Source organism: Crocuta crocuta, unplaced genomic scaffold, assembly GCF_008692635.1.
Source record: "Crocuta crocuta isolate KB4526 unplaced genomic scaffold, BGI_CrCroc_1.0 scaffold278, whole genome shotgun sequence".
Classification (NCBI taxonomy): Eukaryota; Metazoa; Chordata; class Mammalia; order Carnivora; family Hyaenidae; genus Crocuta; species Crocuta crocuta.
Window position 1 is genome coordinate 2154995 of NW_027532173.1, and position 22995 is coordinate 2177989.

The 22995-nt window shown below is 39.9% G+C and overlaps 1 protein-coding gene across 1 annotated transcript in view; it reads left to right on the forward strand.

Annotated features, from left to right (window-relative positions):
* CWF19L2 (CWF19 like cell cycle control factor 2) overlaps positions 1-22995 on the forward strand; it is a 126372-nt gene that overhangs the window by 38972 nt on the left and 64405 nt on the right. The window contains exons 9-10 of the mRNA XM_077777443.1: positions 14595-14691; positions 16287-16379. Coding sequence (XP_077633569.1) covers positions 14595-14691; positions 16287-16379 — 190 coding nt within the window. The remainder of the gene's footprint in view (positions 1-14594; positions 14692-16286; positions 16380-22995) is intronic.

Sequence of the window (22995 nt, forward strand, 5' to 3'; positions counted from 1 at the left end):
AAGATTTGTACAATTAACAATAGTTTTGTTTCATGGGTTGCATTTATTTCATTTCACAGTTTCATTTAACAAATGGAAGAACTCTCTAGCTATATTAGCTCAAAATCTGTTGCGTTTTTGCACATTAAAAAAAGGAATGAGTTAATAATAATTTGAAATGGATATGCTGCAGGAGGTATTTTGGTAGATTGTGTTACTGCTGCCGTAATTGCATTCAAAGGAAATCACTTCATTGTTAAGCGTAATCATTACTGTAAATATTGCGTGCCTACTGGAGGTCTGAGGGACTCAGGGAAAACACGCTGCCGCAGCCACATATGAAGTGAAAAAGATACACAGAAGATCGTGCAGAGGGAAGCATGAATTGTGGACTGTTTGTGCAGACAAAGAATCCACTTTGGACAGTTGACGGGTTTTAAAAATAATGTTAGAGTTTTGAAAGGGAAATACAGGGTGCCTGGGTCACTTAGTTGGCTGAGCGTCTAAATCTTGATTTCTGCTCAGGTCATGATCTCAGGGCCGTGAGATCAAGCCCCACTTTGGCGTCTGTGCTGTGTGTGGAACCTGCTTAAGATTCTCTCTCTCTCTGCCTCTCCCCGACCTGCCCCTCCCCCCTCCACTCTCCACCCATCCCCTGACTGCATGCGTGCACCTGTGCTCTCTCTCAAAAAAGGGAAATATAGGTAGGTTAGTGATTGTACCTGTAGTGATTAGGAGTAGCGCTCGCTGCTGTTAGTATTCTTGCACCTGGTTTTGTTTTTGTTGTACGTTCCTGTGGAAAAGTGACAACACTTAAGTGTGAACCCTTGGGTTTAAACTCCAGCTTAGGGCACCGGGGAGCTGGGGTGTCTGGCTGGAATTAACGCACCCTAATACGTGTCTTCACAAAGGCAGAAGTCTGTGGGCCACGCCTGGGAGTGGTCTGCGGCCTAGCTCCTGTGTGGTCCAGCGGGCAGCCGACGGGCGCTAGAGCACTGGTGGCCTCTCCTCGGTCCTGCAGAACGGACCCCGCGAGCCAAGGCCGTGGGTTAGGGGAGTAGCCGCGAGGGCAGCTCCACCCCTCCACGTGCTCTGTTTCCTCCCTCGGGGGAGGGAGCTTGCCGGCTGTACCCCCACATCAGCCAGGGCTCTTTGAGGCCCAGGGGCAGCAAAGTGACACGGGCTGAGTCAGTAGAACAGGAAACCCACGCCGAGTGGGATCAAACCTGGGAAAAATCGATTTAGCTATAGAGTTGGTCGTATTGGAAATAGCCACAAATGGAAAAGAAGTGTCCAAAGGATGATGAGTAGCTTCTACTAGAGTGATCATTAAAATATGTTTAAAAATACCACCAAATGAATAGGACACTCAAGGAAGAGGTTTTAGGAAATAATAAAAATCAGTGGTCGCAGTAGTAGGTATAGGCGTTGTGGTTTGGGGTCTTGAGTCTGGCAAGTCATTTTTCTTAATCCCATCTGAAGCTGTGGCTTGTAAAGCCCAGTGTGCAGCTTTCAGTGGGAAGAAGCTGGCCAAGCCAGGGCCGAGCGATGGGCGCCCCGGTCACACGGGCCCTGGGTCTACCCAGGGCTTTGTTCGTAGGAAACCAGAGGAGAAATCTGGTTGTACTGACTGGATGAACAGGACAGGGACTAGGGACGGTCTCCTGCTGCCCCCGTATGTAATTGTCCCGCTTCAGTCCACACGCTGGAAGGTGATTGTTTCTGTCCCCGGCTGGTGGCAGGGGACGCTCTTACTTCCTCTTACCGTCAGGGCTGGCTGTAGGCGCTGGCTTCTGTGGCTCCGGCTGTGTGCGAAGTGGTCTTCCACTCAGTATTTCATCTGTTCTCTAATCGTTTCGTGTTGGTAGGTTGTGTTTAAATCGTAAGTTTCTGATAGTAATAGAGGTACTCACTGAAAGCTGTATTTTTTGGTCTGAAGGCCGCACACACACACACATATGTACGTATATGTATTAAATGCTTATTTCTTTCTAGAGAAAGCGAGTGCTCATGAGCGGCACGGGGTTAGGGGTACGGCAGAGGCATGGAGAGAGTCCTGAGCAGGCTCCGCGCTGTCGGCACAGGAACTGTGAGATCGTGACCTGGGCCAGAATCCGGAGTCGTGCTCCCAACCGACCAGACCACCCAGGCGCCCCATGAAGGCAGTATTTTTGTTAGTTTTTTTTTTTTTTTAATTTTTTTTTTTAATGTTTTATTTATTTCTAGGAGANGCCTGGGCCAGAATCCGGAGTCATGCTCCCAACCGACCAGACCACCCAGGTGCCCCATGAAGGCAGTATTTTTGTTAGTTTTTTTTTTCTTTTTTAATTATTTTTTTTAATGTTTTATTTATTTCTAGGAGAGCGAGAGAGAGAGACAGCGTGAGCAGGGGAGGGTCAGAGAGAGAGGGAGTCACAGACTGAAACAGGCTCCAGGCTCTGAGCTGGCAGTCAGCACAGAGCCCGACGCGGGGCTCGAACCCACAACCGCGAGATCATGACCTAAGCGAAAGTCGGACGCCTAACCGACTAAGCCACCCAGGCGCCCCTTTTGTTAGTATTTTTGTTAGCTGTGTCGTTTTGGTGTTGCAGATGGTTTTAAGCTTCCGTGAATTCCATGATTGACCAGAGAAGAAAAGAACAATGTAGAAATCCTCTACATATATGTGAAAGACAGAAGAGATTCCTGTGCCTGTGTGGGTGGTTTAAGGTCAGAGACCAGGCAGCACGCTGAGGAATGTCTGTTTCCAGGGACTGAAGAGGTTCAGGGAAGGATTGTGGGAAGATGTTAGTTTGAACATTCTCCTGGGTATATGCTGAATTCTTTATAAGATGCTAGAATTCTAGGGAGCTTTAGAACCAGGAAGTTTTAGAAGTAGGGAAAAGAAATCATAGAACTAATCGTAGAACTGGAAGAAATAATTGTCCTGCATTTTCCACATGCGGAAACTGAAGCGTTGAGGGTGTAGCTTGCGCACGGGTGTGCTGTGAGACTTGCCAGGTTGAGCAAATAAAAAAAAAAAAAATAGTAAGTCCCTTGCAGTATGAGGACAGACTGACACTAAAAAAATTTTTTTGTTTTTCAGAAATTCAAATTTGGGTGTCATGCTTTTTATCTGGCAATTGTACGTAACACTTAGTCATTTTATGGGTTTGTGACCTTTTTGGTAGATGATAATATTCTATAAAAAAACTTAATTACATATTTAAGTTATGTAGCTTCACAATGTATGTACTCTTCTGAACCTTGGTGTGTGTGTGTGTGTGTGTGTGTGTGTGTGTGTTTGGAAATCAGTATATCTTAATAAGATCTTTTCCCATCACCGCATATATATCTACTTTTTAAAGGCTCTTTAGTATTCTGTTAAAACTGAGGTATAAACTAGTTGTTCTCGTGGGTCCCCTGGTGATGGACGTCAGGTGATTTCTAGCTTGTCGCTCTTACAGAAGTGCAGCAGTAATAGCTTTGGATGTGTTTCTTTGCTGTAAAATAAATTCCAAGCAGTAGAATTATATTTATATATCTTTTTATGTTAGCCAGTTTATATTACCAGTCAAATATTAGAATGACTTTTCTCTTCCTTGCTACCAGCATTACTGAACTTTTTAATCTTGAACTTTGGTCTTACGCACAGTTGAGAAACAGAATCTTTCCTTGATTTCCATTTCTTTAAGAATAATTAGAGTTTGGCATATCTTTATAAATGTTAGTTTTTATTTTATTTCTGTTAACTAGTCATGTTTTGGCTACTCTTTGAGTTCTCTATAAGGGCTCTTTATAGTTTTCATGTAACATACAGTGTTTACGTCACTTGTAGATTTCCTTCTCTTCTTGTTTCATTTTCCTTTTTCATCCTTACTTTTCATTCATTCTTGCTGTGATCAGATTTCTCATTCTTTTCCTTTGTCTTCTTCAGGCCCTGCATTTCTCTCAAGAAGGTGAAAAGCATCCTCTACAAGGGGTCCCTGCGCTCAAGAGGCTTATGCTTTAAAAAAAAAACTTTTTTTATGTCTTTATTTTGAGAGACAGAGACAGAGAGGGAGCAGAGGGGGGCAGACAGTGAGGGAGACACAGAATCTGAAGCAGGCTCCAGGTTCTGAGCTGTCAGCACAGAGCCTGACGCGGGGCTTGAACTCACACACTGTGAGATCATGACCTGAGCTGAAGTCAGACACTTAACCAACTGAGCTACCCAGGCGCCCCAACCTTATGCTTATTATTCTTAGAAATAAAATGCATTTGTGGATAATTTTGCTTTGTTGGGAAATATATCAGCTGTGTATTTTCTGGATTCTGAAACCTAGAATATTATGCAATATGAACAAAACTAGTGTGATGTCCCCAATTTAGATTTTATAAAATTCATATCAGGAACTAGCCCATTTTGTATACCGACTTAGCCTTTGGATATAATTCCTGGTAGAGTTTGCTCTGGGCGCCCAGAAGGACCAGAGAAGGATGGCAGCTGCTGAAGGTTTTGAGTATAGTCATGAGATCTTTGGACAAGGAGAAAATTGACGAACAAGCATTGAGAATAATTAGAGGGATGACATCTGTGAGCACTGCCAGCAGGCAAGGAATAATTGCAGTGTACTCAAGGTTTCTGAAATGTCACTGGGATGGAGCTTTTTTAATTAGTTCTTCCTCAAAAGTTTTTAGCCAGAGTCGGGTGTGTGTGCTGCACAGAGAATACGTTTTAATGGGAAAAGAGGATTTGCTTTTTAGAAATTAATTATGAAAAAGATTTCTGCAATAGAGCAGTAATCCTGGAAAATGAGAAATGCTTGTACTTTTTTCTTCTTAGAGGATAATTGCAGACGTCATGGTGATGTTTCTTTCTGGACATTTGCTCATTATTGTAAATGTTTAGAGAAAGTAAGGGAGAGTCTGTTCCTTGTGTCTTTGCTGTGGCATTAACCAGATGAAATCATGTGTCCTTTATTCACTGTGTGCCCAGCAACTCATTTTAATGTCTTTATTTGATACCTATGATTCTATGAAGTGAGTTGAAGTATATGTTAATTTTGAAAATATTAGCATCAGAGAAGTTCAGGATTCTTGTATACCATCTAATTTATCCCTATCTACTTTTTATCTACTAATAAACAGTTTAATTTCTGTTAGAAAATACCCCCCAGGCTGTCCCCCCAAAAGACATATGAGTATGAATTTCATGACAGTGAAGTTTGTTGCTTTTAAAGCTTTATTGGGATTTCACTTAATCTTCTTGAAACTTGAGAGCTTTGGTTGGAGTTTAGCATATCTTCATTGTTCTCTCCTCTCCTCCTCTCTCTTTTTTTTAAAATGTTTTATTTATTTCTAGGAGAGAGAGAGGGAGAGTGTGTGAGCAGGGGAGGGTCAGAGAGAGAAGGCGACACAGACTCTGAAACAGGCTCCAGGCTCTGAGCTGGCAGTCAGCACAGAGCCCAACGCGGGGCTCAAACCCATGAACCGCGAGATCATGACCTGAGCGAAAGTCGGACGCTTAACCGACTAAGCCACCCAGGCGCCCCCTCTCCTCTCTTTTTTTAATGTTTATTTGAGAGAGGGAGAGTGAAAGGGAGAATGAGAGGGGGAGAGAGAGAATCCCAAGCAGGCTCCATGCTCAGCACAGAGCCCCATACAGGGCTTGCTCTCACAACTGTGACCTGAGCTGAAACCAAAAGTCAGATGCTTAACCAGCTGAGCTGCCCAGGTGCACCTTCATTGTCCTGTCTTGATTGAATCTTCAGCCTTGCATACTGAGAAGTGGTGGGAAGAGTCAAGTAAAATGACAAAGATATGCCTTTGGATAGAAGTAATAGAGATCTTTGGAAGTTTAATAAAAAATATTATCATTGTAGGGGCACCTGGTTGGCTCATTCGGTTAGGTGTCTGACTTTGGCTCAGGTCACGATCTCATGGCTCGTGAGGTCGAAACCCGCATTGGGTCTGCACTGACAGCTCAGAGCCTGGAGCCTGCTTTGTATTCTGTGTCTCCCTCTCTCTCTCTGTCCCTCCCCTGCTTGTGTTCTGTCTCTCTCTCACACAGATAAATAAACATTTAAAAAAATTAAAAAAATATTATCATTGTAAAAGAGGATTTATTAGCCAGATTGCATAGACTAAGTTATGATTGTGGGTCATGAGATGGTAGAGATGGAAAGGGTACATGGGAAACATGGGTTAAGAGAAGTGCCTCCTTTCTCTCTCCCTTTTTTTCTTTTAAGGTGCAGACACTTGAATATGTTTATATATTAATGGAAAAGTATCATTTTTAGAAGAGAGATGATAGATGGCATAATTTATGAGCAAAATCCCAAGGGTGCTGTGGACAAATGTAGGATCCATATGAGTATGTATGTATACTCATGAGTGGAAGGATTAGTATTGGATGGGAGTGTTGAAGGAGAGGAAAGTGTGGCTATAAATTGTGAGTGACCGGAGAAAATTACAGAAATTCTTGACCACTCAGGTCAGTGTTTTTCAACATATGATCCCCACAATATTGGTGTTCCTTTGTTTGGACCACAGTGAGTTTGGTAGCTTCAGAAGACAAAAAATGAATGAACAATTTAAGTCACATACAGCTCACAAAATTGAAGTGTCCTCTCATTGTTATGACTTGACTGCTATTAGCTTTTTATTTTTACCAAAAACTATCGATGAACCTTTGGAACAGAGTTACCTTAAAGTTACTGGTCCATATGCATATCATGTTTTCTTTAAGTGATCGTTGGAAACTGGAAGTTTGAGAAACAAACTTTCTTTTAGTCAGATTTGAAAAAAGAAGGAAAATATCTTCTGGTGTGACTAGGAATGCAGTGATGAGGGGAGGTTATGTTTGTATCAGACATGTCCCTTGGCTTGGAACTTTAATTAGAGGGCTTTGACAGATGCTTTCTGCTGTTCATCTACATTTACTGAATTCAGCACTTCCTTCTTAGCTCTAGTGCTATAAAAACAGTTATGACACAGTTTCTGTCTTCAAGGAGCTCACTGTATCAAAGAGTTGGTTATATAGGCATGCGAACAAATATGTACTTAAGCACCATGACACTTAACAGTTAGTTACAGGTGTAAGTATAGGTCTTACGGACAGAGTTCTGTGTACAGGAAGGGATGATTCAGCCTTCTGAGATATCACTAGGGCGAACAGAATCCAGGAAAGTTCAGGTTTTTTTTTTTAAATTTAATTTCTTTTAAAAATTTACATCCAAATTAGTTTGCATATAGTACAACAGTGATTTCAGGAGTAGATTCCTTAATGCCTCTCACCCATGTAGCCTGTCCCCCCCCCCATAACCCCTCCAGTAACTCTCTGTTCTCCTTAGTTAAGAGTCTTTTATATTTTGTCCCCCACCCTGTTTGTATATTCTTTTTGCTTCCCTTCCCTTATGTTCATCTGTTTTGTGTCTTAAAGTCCTCATATGAGTGAAGTCATATGGTATTTGTCTTTCTCTGACTGACTAATTTCACTTAATAATACCCTCTAGTTCCATCCATGTAGTTGCAAATGGCAAGATTGCATTCTTTTTGATTGCCGAGTAATACTCCATTGTAAGTACATGTACACCACATCCTCTTTATCCATTCATCCATCGATGGACATTTGGGGTCTAGGAAAGTTAGGGTTTTGAGGGATGAACTCATTAGTCCTAAGTGGGAAGGAGTAATCAGCATGGAGAAAACTTGTAGACATAAGTCAGCATGATCTAGTTGAGCATTTGTGAACAGTGTTTTGGAGTGTCAGATGCAGTAACTCCCTGAGGAGAGGGCATATATTTGTGTCTCTGAATCCTAGTAGAGTGCATAGCACACATTACCCTCAATAATTGTGGAATGTAGTTGAGTGGGAGGAAGATGGGTAGGCAGTTAATAGTGAATGTGCCTCGTATGCCCTGTAAACCACTCCAGAAGTCATGCTTCTGAGTGGGACAGTATTCTGTAGTGATTGGAAACAAATATCTCCAGCATTTGAAATAGATCAGATTCGTATTTCAGAAAGATTCCAACATACTGTGTGAGCTAGTTTGGGAAGTGGAACAAGTCTGAGGCTGGAATACTGGTGAGGAAGCTCAGGTTGAGAGGCAAGAAGTCATGAACCAGAGGAGTGAATGTAGAGGAGAGGAGGAGCTTGAATTGGCTTCTGTGGCTCAGCAATGAGGCTTCTAATTCTGTGGCCCCTTCGAAGGATTTGGTTACTTATCTTTGTACCATCTCTAGACATTCTTTTAAACATTTTTCCTTAAGTTTATTTATTTAAGTAATCTCTTCACCCAACATGGGGCTCGAACTCATGACCCTGAGATCAAGTTGGATTTTGAGCATGGTGAATGGAGGACTGGTTAGAATATTCCTCTTTGACTCAGTAATTGGCTCTCGGTGGCAAAAGGAGCTAACCATTATTGGGCACCAGATTATGTGTTGGGTTTAGAATTTTATTCTGTTATGGAAATCACTATAGTTTTATACATTGTCACATTTGATTCTGATAATGTGAGGGTAGGTATTAATCATTTCTTTTTTGTTTTATAGCCTCAGGCTAAGATACTTGCCCAATCTCATAAAGCTAGCAAAGGACAGAGTCTGGACTTGAACCCACATCAGTCTGACTCCAGAACTCCTTTTCTTACATGAAATACTAACAGGGATTTCTCATTTCTTGCAGTGCTTATGCAACATTAGGATTGGCATTTTGTTGATGTATTAATTTAAAAAAATTTTTAATGTTTATTTTTGAGAGAGAGAGTGAGTGGAGGAGGGGCAGAGAGAGAGAGAGGGAGACACAGAATCTGAAGCAGGCTCCAGGCTCTGAGCTAGCTGTCAGCACAGAGCCTGATGCGGGGATTGAACCCATGAACCGTGAGATCATGACCTGATCTGAAGTCAGATGCTTAACCTACTGAGCCACCCAGGCGCCCCAGGATTGGCATTTTAAAGAAGCTCCTAGTGCTTCATGAAAAACTTTAACTTAGAACTCTTAGAATTTATTTTGAGTCTGTTTTTAGGTGTTTATACCTTTATTTTTTTATCCCTATCTATTAGTAGGAATGAGTCTGTTGACACATTGACATTTGAGATTAAAATAAATTACATTTACAATACAATAAAAATCATCTGTACCTCAGAATTGAATTTGGAAGAAGTTACTGAAAAATATTTTCCATACAAAACAGTCCAATAACTGACAGCAGTACCTCCACGCACAGCCGCACGTAAGGGGTAGTCGTGCTCTGCTCCCATGGACGCAGTGTCCGTACTGGCCTTCCTAAGTGGTGTTTAAAATGCAGATTGAAGGAATTGGAGGAGAACAAAAACTTGTTCCTTTCTAATGGTGCTTTACCTAATATTTCTAATGTTGCTAAAATATTTTAGGTTTCTTAGTCTGAGCACCAGGGTTTTTTCTTTCACCGCTATGAGAAAGAATGGTTCTTATAGAATGTCTGCAGATATTAATGTCTTTTTTTTAAACTTCACATGCTGTCTACTGAAAGATTTGCATTTCTTTTTTTTACCCCAAAGAGAATTTGCTATTTAGAAATAATTACTTGTTAGGTCAAGTTTTGATTTGAAAGTCTGTGTATGTATTTTGCTATTACTCGCTCAGAATGTATGTTGAGAATGCAAGTTAATTTCAGTAGAGTATGGTGAAATGTACTAATTCAGGAAAACTAGAAATACCGTAGATACATCCTGGATAATGTGAGATTATGACAGGGTTTTCAACTTAAAATTTTTTAAATCACTCCTCTTTGAGGGTTTTGAAAAACAACTATTGAAGTATCATTGACACGTAATAAACTGCACATGGAAATGTACAGTCTGGTCAGTTTAGAAGTATGTATGTTCTAACAAAAACCATCATCCCCCAGAGTTTCCTGCTACCCTTTTATAATTCTCTCCCACCTCTCTCCACACCCTTACAAATCCCCTAGATTTCCCTCATCTGCTTTCTTTAATTATAGACTAGTTTGCATTTTCTGGAGTTTTATGTAAATGGGATCATATGTTATGCACTCTTTTTTTTGCCTGGCTTTCACTGTGCATAATTGTTTTGAGCTTTATCCATGTTGTTACATTAATTCATCCCTTTTTATTGATGAGTGGGTAGTTTGCCATTGGTAGATATACTACTTTTTTTTTTTTCCATTCACCTGTTGGTAGACATTTAGAATGTTTACAGTTTTTAGCTATTGTACATAATGCTTCTTGGGATATTCATGTACAGAACTTTGTGTGGATGTATGCTTCCTTTTCTCTTGGGTAAATACCTAGGAGAGAAATGGCTAGATTAATTATATCTTTAAACTTTAAGAAACTGCCAAATGGTTTTCAAAGTGGTTGTAGCATTTTACATAGATTCGAGATCTTTCTTCTTTTCTAATATAAGCATTTAGAAGTATAACTTCTCCCTAAGTAATACTTTATTAGCATCCTATAAATTCTTATTTGTTATGTTTATATATATATTTTTAAAAAATGTTAATGCTTATTTTTGAGAGAGAAAGAGACAGCGTGAGTGGAGGAGTGGCAGAGAGAGAGACACACACACAGAATCCAAAGCAGGTTCCAGGTTCTTAGCTATCAGCACAGAGCCTGATGTGGGCCTCAAACTCACAAACACTGAGATCATGACCTGAGGTGAAGTCAGACGTTTAACTGATTGAGCCACCCAGGTGCCCTGTTACGTTTGTATTTTTATTTGGTTTGAAATACTTTTAAATTTCTCTTTGATTTTGTTCTTAACCATGGGTTATTCCCAGATATGCTATTCAGTTTCCAAATAGTTGAGGATTTCCCAGAGATCTTTTTAAGTGATTCCTAATTTAATTTCATTGGGGTTAGAGAACACAGTTTGTATGACTTAAATACCTTTATATTTATTTATTTATTTATTTATTTTAATTTTTTTTTTTTNGGCTCGAACCCACGAACCGCGAGATCATGACCTAAGGGAAAGTCGGACGCTCAACCGACTAAGCCACCCAGGCGCCCCTTAAATACCTTTATATTTATTGAGACTTGCTGTATGGCTCAGAATATGGTCTATCTTGGTAAATGTTGGCACGTACGGGAATATGTATTCTCTTACTGGGTAGAGTATTCTCTGAATGTCCATTAGGTCGTGGTGGTTGATGCTGTTAGTCAAGTCTTCCATATTCTTGAAGAATTTATTCTATTAAGTATCAGGAGTGGGGTCTTAAAATCTGCGACTGTAATTGCAAATTAGTCTCTTTCTCCTTGTAATTCTGTCAGTTTTTGCTTTGTTTATTTTTTAAAAAATTTTTTTAAAAATTTATTTCTGAGAGAGAGAGAGAGACCGTGAGCAGGGAAGGGTCAGAGAGAGAGGGAGTCACAGACTGAAACAGGCTCCAGGCTCTGAGCTGTCAGCACAGAGCCCGACGCGGGGCCTGAACCCATGAGCCGTGAGATCATGACCGAAGCGAAAGTCGGACGCCCAGTGGACTGAGCCCCCCAGGAGCCCCTGCTTTGTGTATTTTGAAGCTCTCTTACATTAGGGATTCTTTTGTACTCTTGATGGGAGTGACCTCTTTTTCATATGAAATGAAAAAGCTTTCTTTGTCCCTGATAATATTTATTGGTCTGTAATCTAATTTGTTTGATATTAAAGAAGCCACTTCACCATTCTTTTGACGAGTGTAAAACAAGATATATCTTTTCCCTTCATTATGTTTGACAGATTTGTTTTTATGGTATGTTTCTTGTCATTGAGTTGTGCTCTTTTGCCTGACAATTTTACCTCACATGTTGAGACCATTTATGTATAATGTGATATAATAAGGTTTAAATCTATAATTTTGCTCTTTGTTTTCTACTTGTCCTGTGTGTTCTTTGTTCCCTTTTTCCTCTTTATATAACTTGTTTTAATTAAAAAGACTTTTTAATGTTTACTTATTTTTGAGAGAGACGGACAGAGCGTGAGTGGAGGAGGGGCAGAGAGAGGGAGACAGAATCTGAAGCAGAGTCAGGCTCCCACAGAGCCCAACGTGGGGCTCAAACTTACACACCATGAGATCATGACCTGAGCCACAGTCAGCAGCTTACCTGACTGAGCCACTCTAGCGCCCCTTTATATGACTTATTTTAGATGGCATAGTTTTATGATTCTTTTTCATTTCTCTTCTTATGATTTTTTTGGTATTTTGTGTTTGTTGTTTTTTCTAGATTTGATAGTATACATCTTTAACTTCTCCAACTTCAGGTGATATCACCCCACTTGTGTATGATATAAGAATGTTACAGTAGCTTATTTACATTTATCCCCTCGAGTTTCTTCTGTTAGTGTTGTCATACATTTTACTTATCCTTGTCATAAACCTCTCATATATTGTTACTATTTTTGTTTAAATAATTATTTTAGAGAGATTTTTGTAATGAGAGAAAGTATTCTATATTCACCCTTGTAGTCATCATTTCTCTTGCTCTTCCTTCCTTTGGGTTGATCCATACCTGAGTCTGGTATAGTTTTTCTTCTGCCTGAAGGCTTTTCTTTAACATCCTTTCAGCTCTGTCTGAAAGTTTTCATTTTAGTTTGTTTTTGAAAGATACCTTCACTTGGTATAGAATTCTTGGTTGATAATTTAAAGTGCTTTGGAGATGTTAGCTGCTCTTTTCTTGCTTGCATTGTGTCTGATGAGAAATCTGCTGTCACACTTACCTTCGTTTCTGTGTGCCTAAGTGTGTCTCTCTTTTACCCCCCTGTGGCTGCTTTAACAATGTTCTCTTTATTACTAGTTTTGAGCAATTTGATTATGATGTGCCTGGCAGTAGGTTTTTCTTTAATGTACTTTTTTTGTGCTTGAAATACCCTAAAATTTTTGGTTTTGTAAGTTTTTTAGTTTTCAGCAAGTTTGCAAAATTTGGCCTTTGTTTTCTTCTGTCTCCCATTTCTTTCAGGGACTCCAACGACATGATTAGTAGGGTATTTAAGATTATGGCATGGTTCTCTGATGCCCTTTTTGTTTTTTTAAATTCTTTTTTTCTGTATGTTTCATTTTGCATAGCTTTTAATTTTTTTTAATGTTTATTTATTTATTTTTGAGAGAGACAGAATACCAAGCAGGCTCCGTGCTGTTGGCTCAGAGCCCAACATGGGTCCCGAACTCCGTAACCATGAGATCATGACCTGAGCTAAGATCAAAAGTCACCCAACCTGACTGAGGCACCCAGGAACCCCTATTTTCTAATATTTTAGTTTCACTAATTTTTCCTTGGCAGTTTAATCTTCTGTGAATCCCATCTAGTGTCTTTTTTTTTTTTTTGTAATCTGAGACACTGTAATGTTCAGCTGTAGACGTTCAATTCTGATCTATTTTATGTCTTACTTGTTTTTAACTTTTCAAGCATGTGGAATGCAGTTACAGTAATAACTTTTAATGTCCTTATCTGCTGTGTCTTATATCTGAGTCAGTTCTGGGTTAATTTTGATTGACAGCTATTTCTCCTAATTGTAGGTCTTATTTTTCTGTGTCTTTGCACGTCTGGTAATCTTTGATTGGATAGTAGATGCTATGAATTTTACCTTGTTGAGTGTGGGGTATTTTTGCATTCCTGTAAATATTCTTGAGCTTTGCCCTGGGGGAATATGATTAAGTTGATTGGAAACTGTTTGCTCCTTTAGACTTTTGCTTTTAGCATTGGTTCAGTGGGCTTAGATTAGCATTTAGTTTAGAGCTCATTATTCCCCAGTGATGGAGCAAGACCTCTAATGCTCTTCCCAGTGCTTTCTGAGTTAGGTGCTCTTCTTGTCTGGGTAGGGAGATCAGGCACTGTTCTCAGAGGTGCTGGAGATTGCTCCTCTTCTCTTTGGGTTGGTGCTCTCTCTGACTATGGGTGGTTTCTTGCTAAGTACTCAAGGGGAACTCTTCAGGTTAGTGCACTCCTCTCACTGTGCAGCTTTGTTTTCTCTGGCTGCCTTGGAGTTCTAGAATCTTAGCTATGTCTCCCTCACTAAGGAGTCCATCAGGCTGGCCTGCATCCCTTCCCTGGACCACGGTGATCTTTCTTAGGGAGGTAAGCTGGGACAACTTCTTATGTACCAGGAATCTAACCTTGACTGGAAATTTCTCTGGTCTTCCGGGAATCTAGGCTTGGCCCATGAACTTAGTCATAAACTAATTTTTGTTGTCTGACTAATTTAGGGTTTATGTTGCAAAAAGAACACAGGCTCATTGCTTTTATTCTTTGAATGCAGTTAAAGATATCATTTCCAATTTCTTAGATTACCAATAATGTATCACACCCAGCTGTGTAGAACTATGGCCTGATTGTAGTGTCTTAATTTTCTTTTGCTTTCTTCCTTTTTAGAATGAGTATGGAAATATTAGATAGGAAAGAATAGTTGACATAGTATTTATCTCATTCTTACAGGGACTTTGGTCAGTTATGATAACTGCCATACGCCATCGTGGCATTGTAACAGAGAACCTTAAATTGTTTATTTTCGGTGGATATCGAACCTCTGTTTTTTGTTTATTTTTTCAGGCTTTAGAATCATCATCTCTTGGTACTAAATATTTTTTGAGGCCCATTAAAATTACATTTGAGTCTTGATGTTGTTAGTTACAATGTCCCTCTGTTTCATATGCTCTTAATCTGTCGTGTTCAAACAGAGGCGGTCCTGAAGATGATTCCATCCACATCTTGAGTGTTGATGAGAAGAACAAACTGGGAGCCAGGATTATCAAGGCAGAGATGATGGGAAATATGGTATGTCTTCTGTGGTGTTCCTAGGAGAATAGGGTTAACTATTTAACTTCTTACTAGTAATTGTGGAAGTTTCTTCACAATGTTGGCTGTAGCACAGTTTGAAAACTGCAGCTTATTGATTCTTTAATGAAATTCTTGAACATATCTAAAACCTGTACTGTCCAATTCTCAGTAAATTGTCTACTTTTTCTATCAGGTGTCTGAAGTTTAAGATCCCAGGGCATGAAATATTTTTAAAAATTTTCCTTTGTCTTTTCCAATTCTAGCATAGCATATTTGAGGGAAATAAAGATGTCATTGTCTTCTTTCCTTTTTTTTGTCCCATATTATTGAGAGCATGTATTGCTTTCTTAAACTCCCTTACTCAGGAAAATAACAAATGAACTCCTAAAAAAAGATGGTTAATTCATGTAGCCATATTTTAATGCAGTACATCTGTGCCTGATAAGTGTTTGATGCCTTATATAGATGAGCTCACTTAATTTCCATTATAATGTTATGATTTAAGACTGAGTGACCTTAGAACTGAATAGAAAATATGGATGATTTGGTGCGAGCTGCATCTGTCTGTTACTTCTGTATTCTGGTGTCACATTTCTGATATACTCGTGCATGTGACATCATACGTGGCAGAAGAACAAATCCAGACAGCTTTGCGTGGCGTGACTGAATAGATCTCCTCCTCGTCATGTGTGTGTCCTGCTCTCAAATCCAAATATAAGTGGTCTTTGCCCAGCCTTCTGTTCTGTTGTACTGTCAGTAGGTCACTGTTTGGTAGAATGAAAGTGGCCAAACAAGATGCTTCTGTTTTTATTAGTTCGTGTGTCTACTAAAAGGCGTATCTTGCACACGCTGCTCTTTCTCATTGAATTTGGTCCTTGGTACACTGAACTTCAGAAAGCTCGGCCCCAAAACTGGTAAGAGAGACAGCCCACCAGGAAATAATAGCAGGGAAATAAAGTCTGAGGGTTGAAAGCGCACAGAGGAATTAGTTTACACTAGTGAAAGAGAGGTCACCAAGTTAGGAGGTTAATTTATGTTACCAGACGTGTCCCTTTGGTCAGGGAGCCCCTGCAGCGGGAAAACACTGCTCTCTGCCTGCTCATATGCTTCTCTTTGTTTTTTTACATGTCGCTTGTTCTCTCTACATTTGTATAAACTTCCAGAGTAAAAATGAAGTATATTCAGAGTTCTTATTTAAATTACTTAACAATAAAGAAGGTAATATGTTAACTCCTATTATGGCTTTCTTGTTACAGTAACTGAAATGTTGAGTCTTGGATGGTTATAGTATCCAAGGAATTAAAAAATTTCCTTCTTCAGGTTCTGTATTTTCCCCATGCCTCTGTCTCTCCGCTAGAATATATGTCCTTGTAATTGCTTACTGTCAAAGCATAAACAAATGCTATGGGCATTTGAGACGTGTGTAACTGAGATGAATTCATTAAAAAGCAGTTGCTAGGTGAATTTGGGTCACTGCTGCATGGGTGTTCGCTCTGCTCTTTTTCCTTCTGCGTGTACATGTGAAGTACTCTACACTGAGGAATTAAGTGAGCTACATATGACATTCCTTTTTCTTGTCTTTCCCTCTGAAGGAATTAGCTGAACAACTTAAAGCCCAACTTGAAAAGGCAAATAAATTCAAAGACACTGTAACACAGAAACCCTCCAAAATTTCTGGAGTGGAGGTGAGTAAGAAATTTTGTTCGTATACTACTACTCCTGGGTGGTGCTAATATTTTAATGTAGGATCTTTCTATATCTGTGCCAGTGTTTTGATATGTGCATTTGCTTGTTTGCTTGTTTTAAAAATTGATTTTCGTGTGTATTCTCTTATATTCCATCACGGTGTCCCAGTGGAAAAAAGAGAAACCCGGTTTTATTTTGGACTGTATCACTTACTGACTTCATACAAATCACACTGGTCCTTAAATTCTTCACTTAAAGAATGAGAGACTTGAACTTGGTATTATCTGTTTCATATCAAACAAATTATTTTGTTCCAGGATTCATTTATCCATCTATTCATGAGCAAAACAGATGGAGACAGCTGCCTGCATGGGGTTTCATTTGGGTAGGGAGAGACAGTACACAGCAAAAATGCGACACTTGATCTTAGCCAGAAGGCCAAGAAGCGATGTTTACAACAAAAATAATAAATTGTATAGCATGTTGCAAGGTGGTACATCCTGTGGCAGGCCAGGGGGCATCTTGAGTGCCCAGTGCGGGTGGCTGTGGGTACACAGGCTATTACTGAAAACGTGATTGAGGCTTGCTGTGCAACAGCAGGTCTGTGTATCTGAGTGAAGAGCTCTCTGGGCATGAGGAGCAGAAGATGTCAGGGTCCAAAGTTGGGAACATGTCTTATGTGTGATAGGAACAGCAAGGAACCCAGTGTTGCCTGAGTGGAATGATTGGAAGGGAGGGGTTGGAAGATTCAGATTTGAGAGACTGTGGGAGGCCAGGTCATGTGAAGCTTGAAAGTCAGGATCAGGGAAATTTACCCAAGGGGCACAGGAGTGCTGATGCATAGGGGCACATGTNTTTTGATGAGACCATCCTGACTTCTTTGTTAAGGGTGGATTGAAGGATCATGAGGGCAGACTCTGGAATCCAGTTAAGGCTCCAGCAGTAATAAACACACATCGTGGTGCAGGTGCCCCTTCAAAACAGCCCATCTGTGTCCCTTGGATAAATTCCTAGTAGTGCAGTTGCTGGGTCATAGGGTAGTTTTGTTTTTAAATTTTTGAGGAACCTCCATACTGTTTTCCAGAGAAGCTGCACCAGTTTGCATTCCCACCAGCCGTGCAAAAGAGATCTTCTTTTCCACATCCTCGCCAACATCTCTTGTTGCCTGAATTGTAAATATTAGCCATTCTGACGGGTGTGAGGTGGTATCTCATTGTGGTTTTGATCTGCATATCCCTGATGATGAGTGATGTTGAGCATCTTTTCACGTGTCAGTTGGCCATCTGAATGTCTTCATTGGAGAAGTGTCTATTCATATCTTTTGCCTATTTCTTCACTGGATTATTTGTTTTTTGGGTGTTGAGTTAAGTTCTTTATAGATTTTGGATACTAACCCTTTATCTGATAATGTCGTTTGCAAATATCTTCTCTCATTCCGTCGGCTGTCTTTTAGTTTTCCTGATTGTTTCTCTCGCTGTGCAGAAGCTTTTTATCTTGATGAGGTCCTGAGAGTTCATTTTTGCTTTCCTTTCCCTTGCCTCCAGACACATGTTGAGTAAGAAGTTGGCCAACGGCCAAGGTCAAAGAGGCTATTGCTTGCTTTCTTCTCTAAGATTTTGATGACTTCCGGTCTTACATTTAGGTCTTTCATCCATTTTGAGTTTATTTTTGTGTATGGTGTAAGAAAGTGGTACAGGTCCATTTTTCTGCATGTCGCTGTCCAGTTTTCCCAGCACCGCTTGCTGAAGAGACTGTCTTTATTCTATTGGATATTCTTTCCTGCTTTGTCCAAGATGAGTTGGCCATACATTTGTGGGTCCATTTCTGGGTTCTCTGTTCTGTTCCATTGATCTATGTGTCTGTTTTTGTGCCAGTACCATACCATCTTGATGATTATAGCTTTGTAATACATCTTAGAGTCTGGAATTCTGATGCCTGCAGCTTTGGTTTTCTTTTTCAAGATTGCTTTCGCTATTTGGGGCCTTTTGTGGTTCCGTACAGAATTTAGGATTGTTTGTTCTAGCTCTGTGAAGACAGATGGTGTTATTTTGATAGGGATTGCATTGAACATGTAGATTGCTTTGGGTAGTTTTGACATTTTACCAATATTTTTTTTTTTCCTATTCAGGAGCATGGAATATTTTTCCATTTTTTGGTGTGTGTCTTCTTCAATTTCTTTCACAGGTTTTCTATAGTTTTCATTGTATAGATTTTCCACCTCTTTGGTTAGATTTATTCCTAGGTAATTTATGTTTTTTGGTGTAGTTGTAAATGGGATCTATTCCTTGATTTTTCTTTCTGTTGCTTCACTATTGGTATATAGGAATGCAACTGATTTCTGTGCATTGATTTTATATTCTGCAACTTGGCTGAATTCATGAATCAGTTCCTGCAGTTTTTTGGTAGAATCTTTTGGGTTTTCCATATAGGGTATCATGTCATTTGTGAAGAGTGAAAATTTTACCTCCTCCTGGCCTATTTGGATGCCTTTTATTTCTTTGTGTTGTGTGATTGCTGAGGCTAGGACTTCCAATACTATGTTGAATAACAGTGGTAAGAGTGGACATCTCCGTCTTGTTCCTGACCTTAAGGGGAAAGCTCTCAGGTTTTCCCCATTGAGGATGGTATTAGCGTCGAGTCTTTCATATATGATCTTGAGGTATGAGCCTTCTATCCCTACTTTCTTGAGGGTTTTTATCAAGAAAGGGTGTTGTATTTTGTCAAATGCTTTCTCTGCCTCTATTGAGAGGATCATGTGGTTCTTATCCCTTCTTTTACTGATGTGATGAATCACATTGATTGTTCTGTGGATATTGAACCAGCCTTGCATCCCACATATAAATCCCACTTGGTTGTGATGAATAATTTTTTTTTAACGTATTGTTGGATTGGGTTGACAGGATTTTTATCATGGTTTGGATGAGATGTCGGGATGTAGGAGATAGAGAGTGTAGGCAAGGTTACTTTAAAGTTTTTAGTCTGAGCAGCTGGAAGAACACAGCAGCCATTCTTAGGGCTGTAGAAAGAAGAGGAGTATGTTTGGAGGTAAAGGGTACAAGTTCTCTTTTAGATATATTGTGTTGGGGTGTCTTTTAGATGTGGAGCAAGTGGAGATGTCAGGTAGGGAGGTTAATGTTGGGAATTGAGGGAAGCCTGAGCTGGAGATGGAAACTGGGGAGCTCCTTACATAGAAATGGTATTTAAATCTTGATGCTGCTTGAAATCAGCCCAGGAGTAAATGTAGATAGAAAAAGTTGAAGGGCTGAATTTGTGTATTACAGTGTTGAGAGGATTATAGTGAGGTTTATATGTGATTTTAAAGGACTGTTCTCAAAGATTAACTTATGTCATTTAATGTCAGTATGCGAGATGAGAATGTATAAAGTCAAGTTCCATAGAATTTTCTTCAAGCTAACATTATTGATGATTTAGATAATAGTAGATAGAGAATGTTTGGGAAATTGGCTGTTTTTACTGCTGGGTGCTAGCTCATGTTTTAAAATACTTTTTTTAATGTTTATTTAGTTTTTGAGAAAGAGAGAGCTTGCCAAGGAGGGGCAGAGAGAGAAGGAGAGAGAAATCCCAAGGAGGCTCTGCGCTGTCAGTGCAGAGCCCGACGCGAGGCTCAAACTCATGAACCTTGAGATCATGACCTGAGCTGAAACCAGGAGTCAGACGCTTAACCGACTAAGCCACCCAGGTGCCTCGCTAGCTCATGTTTTAAAAAAGTGGTTAAGTTAGAATTTCTTACACAGATGAGGGGGTTGACCTTTCATGTGGTTTCTTTGCGCCAACCATATTAAGTACTAGATCCTCCCACAGTGTGGCCTCCCACAGAACTGCTCCATTTTCCAGCCTCGCCTCCAAGGCTCTCTCATCCATAACATGTCTCTTTGACATTTACGTGTGCTCTTCATTATCCATGCCAGATACCATCCTCTTGAGGCGTGTCCACTTTTCACTTTGTCTTTACCTCCTTTGTGGAGTGTTTTTTCTCAGCCTCTCAAAAAGTTGTAGCCTGTTCTAGTTTTGAAACTTTGAAGACCCTTAAAGTATTCTCTGTGGAATTTATCTTTTCACATGGTATATATTTGTATTCTTGTCGTCACCCTGTGACCTATGCCTGTTTCTTTCCTGACACTTGTCACTTTATATGAAAGGGTTCAAACTATGGCACTTTATGTGAAAGGGTTCGAACTCTATGGCTGGACTTCAGGGGATTCTTGAAATCGAAAGCAATTCAACTGAAAAAGTTGAAGCAAATCTTCTTTGGGAATATTGTTTTTTCCTACTGTTTTAAGCATATCATACAGCGACTGACAGACTACGTCTCATGCCCTGAGCACGTACTGTATAACAGTACTATTGTCTGTGATTTTTATCGCCTCCTAGCTTTTGAGCAGTGGGCCTCATAACCCAGTGGAATAGAATCCAACGTTGTATTCAAAGTTGTACACAAAGTTGTATTTCTGTTTCTAAACTCTTTTCGAAACTGAATAGCCTTGAAGCTTCATATAGAAAGACTTTTATTCAAGGATTCTTTGAGCACAGAGGAGAATGTTCATCTCTGCGGAGATGGTGGACTTGCGATTTTGTTCACGCCTTCCCCGGCGTACATGTGGAACGCTTTTGCCCACAGCTCTGCAGGGATTCGCTGCTGCCAGTAGTCACTGGGGTCTCCCAGGGCCTCCCAGGGCCAGGGCCTTGACTCCTCTGCCATTGGGAGTAGTTTTGTTAAGAAATGACAGTAGAATGCAAAGTTGTTTTCAACCTCACAGGAACCTCCTGACTTTTTAGAGGAAAATCCTGAAATGCTTCTGATAAAAATTTTGCTTTTTGGGAGAAAAGAAAATTCCATTCATAGAACAGTTGAACAAGGAGGAAAGCTTCCTTCCTTCCTCCCTCCCTCCTTTCCTTCCTCCCTCCCTCCATCCCTCCCTCCCTTACCCCTCCCTCCCTGCCTGCCTGCCTGCCTTCCTTCCTTCCTTCGAGATGGAGAGTAAGCACAGCATGCATAAGCAAGAGAGGGGCAGAGGGAGAGCGAGAGAGGGAGAGACAGAATCCCAAGCGGGATCCCAGATGTGTGCTCTCAGCACAAAGCCGAAAGCAGGGCTCAGTCTCATGACATGAGAGAATATAACCTGCACNTACAGTTTTTTTTCCACAGCTGGAAAAAAAAAAAAAAAAATACATTGTAATAGTCCCTGGGCAGCTGCGTGGGGAGGGTTTCATAGACATTCTCTTGAAAGAAATTGAGGAATTAATGGAAGACCTTAGAGGGCTGTCGAGAAACATTAAGCAATAAATAAAGAGACCAGTAAATTCATCTGTGGCATTTTGTCCATAAAGTCAGGCACTGGACTGGTGATTTAAAATATTTCCAAGAGTAGTTTGACCATACTTGGCCTTAACACCGTCTTTTGTCTCTGATTCTGGAGAACATCGTGAGTCTGCTGTATTAGCAGTTGCTGGGATTCCTGGAGTGAGTGAGTGAGTGAGTGAGTGTGTGTGTGTGTGTGTGTGTGTGTGTGTGTGTACACGCATGGACTCTTCTTCTGTGTCTTGGCATCCCAGTCTTTGCACCGGATCCTCATAGACATAGTTAAAAAATTAAGTACAAGGTTAAAATAAGTATTTGTGTTGATGCTTTGCCTTTCTTTTTTTTTCTTTACAAGAGTGAGATACCTTAATTGATTTTTTTCAGATTTTGATATGTAAGAAATAGGAAAAGATATGGAAGATTTTACTAGCAGTGTTAACAAGTGTGATTTAAAATATCTATATAAAACTTCATGCCCAAAACATGGCATCACACTTGTTCCAAATGCCCATGGAGTATTTACAAAAATTAATTTTACTTAGGCAAAATGTTGATAAAGCCCCAGAGTGGAAGATTTATAACTAAGCTTATATTTTCTAACCATAATGGAATGAAGTTGGGATTTAACAATTATATATTTTTTCATTAAATAGATAAATTTTAAAACCTCACTTTAAGCTTTTGGGTTATAGAAATACTAAAAACTGAATATATACTTTTTTTATTTTTAAATTTTATTTATTTATTTATTTTTAAATTTACGTCCAAGTTAGTTAGCATATAGTGCAATAATGATTTAAGGGGTAGATTCCAGTTATTCATCCCCTATGTATAACACCCAGTGCTCCTCACAAGAAGTGTCCTCCTTAATGCCCCTTACCCATCCCCCACCCACAGCCTGTCCATCAGTCCTCAGTTTGTTTTCTGTATTTAAGAGTCTCTCGTTTTGTCCCCCTCCTGTTTTTATATTATTTTTGCTTCCCTTCCCTTATGTTCATCTAATTGTATCTTAAATTTGACATATGAGTAAAATCATACGATATTTGTCTTTCTCTGGCTAATTTTGCTTACCCTCTAGTTCCATCCACGTGGTTGCAAATGGCTGCCTTTCATTTTTAAGCAGTGAACTTCGACGTTTCTTCAACAAATACCTTTCACCTCCTTCTTTGTAGAAGTCACATGTGTTCTCAGCTTTCTGAATCAGATATTTTAAATCTAAAATAAACATTGCGGCCTTGAATTTATTCCACAACTTACCACATTACCATGGGTATAGTTTCCTGGGTAGATTAGCC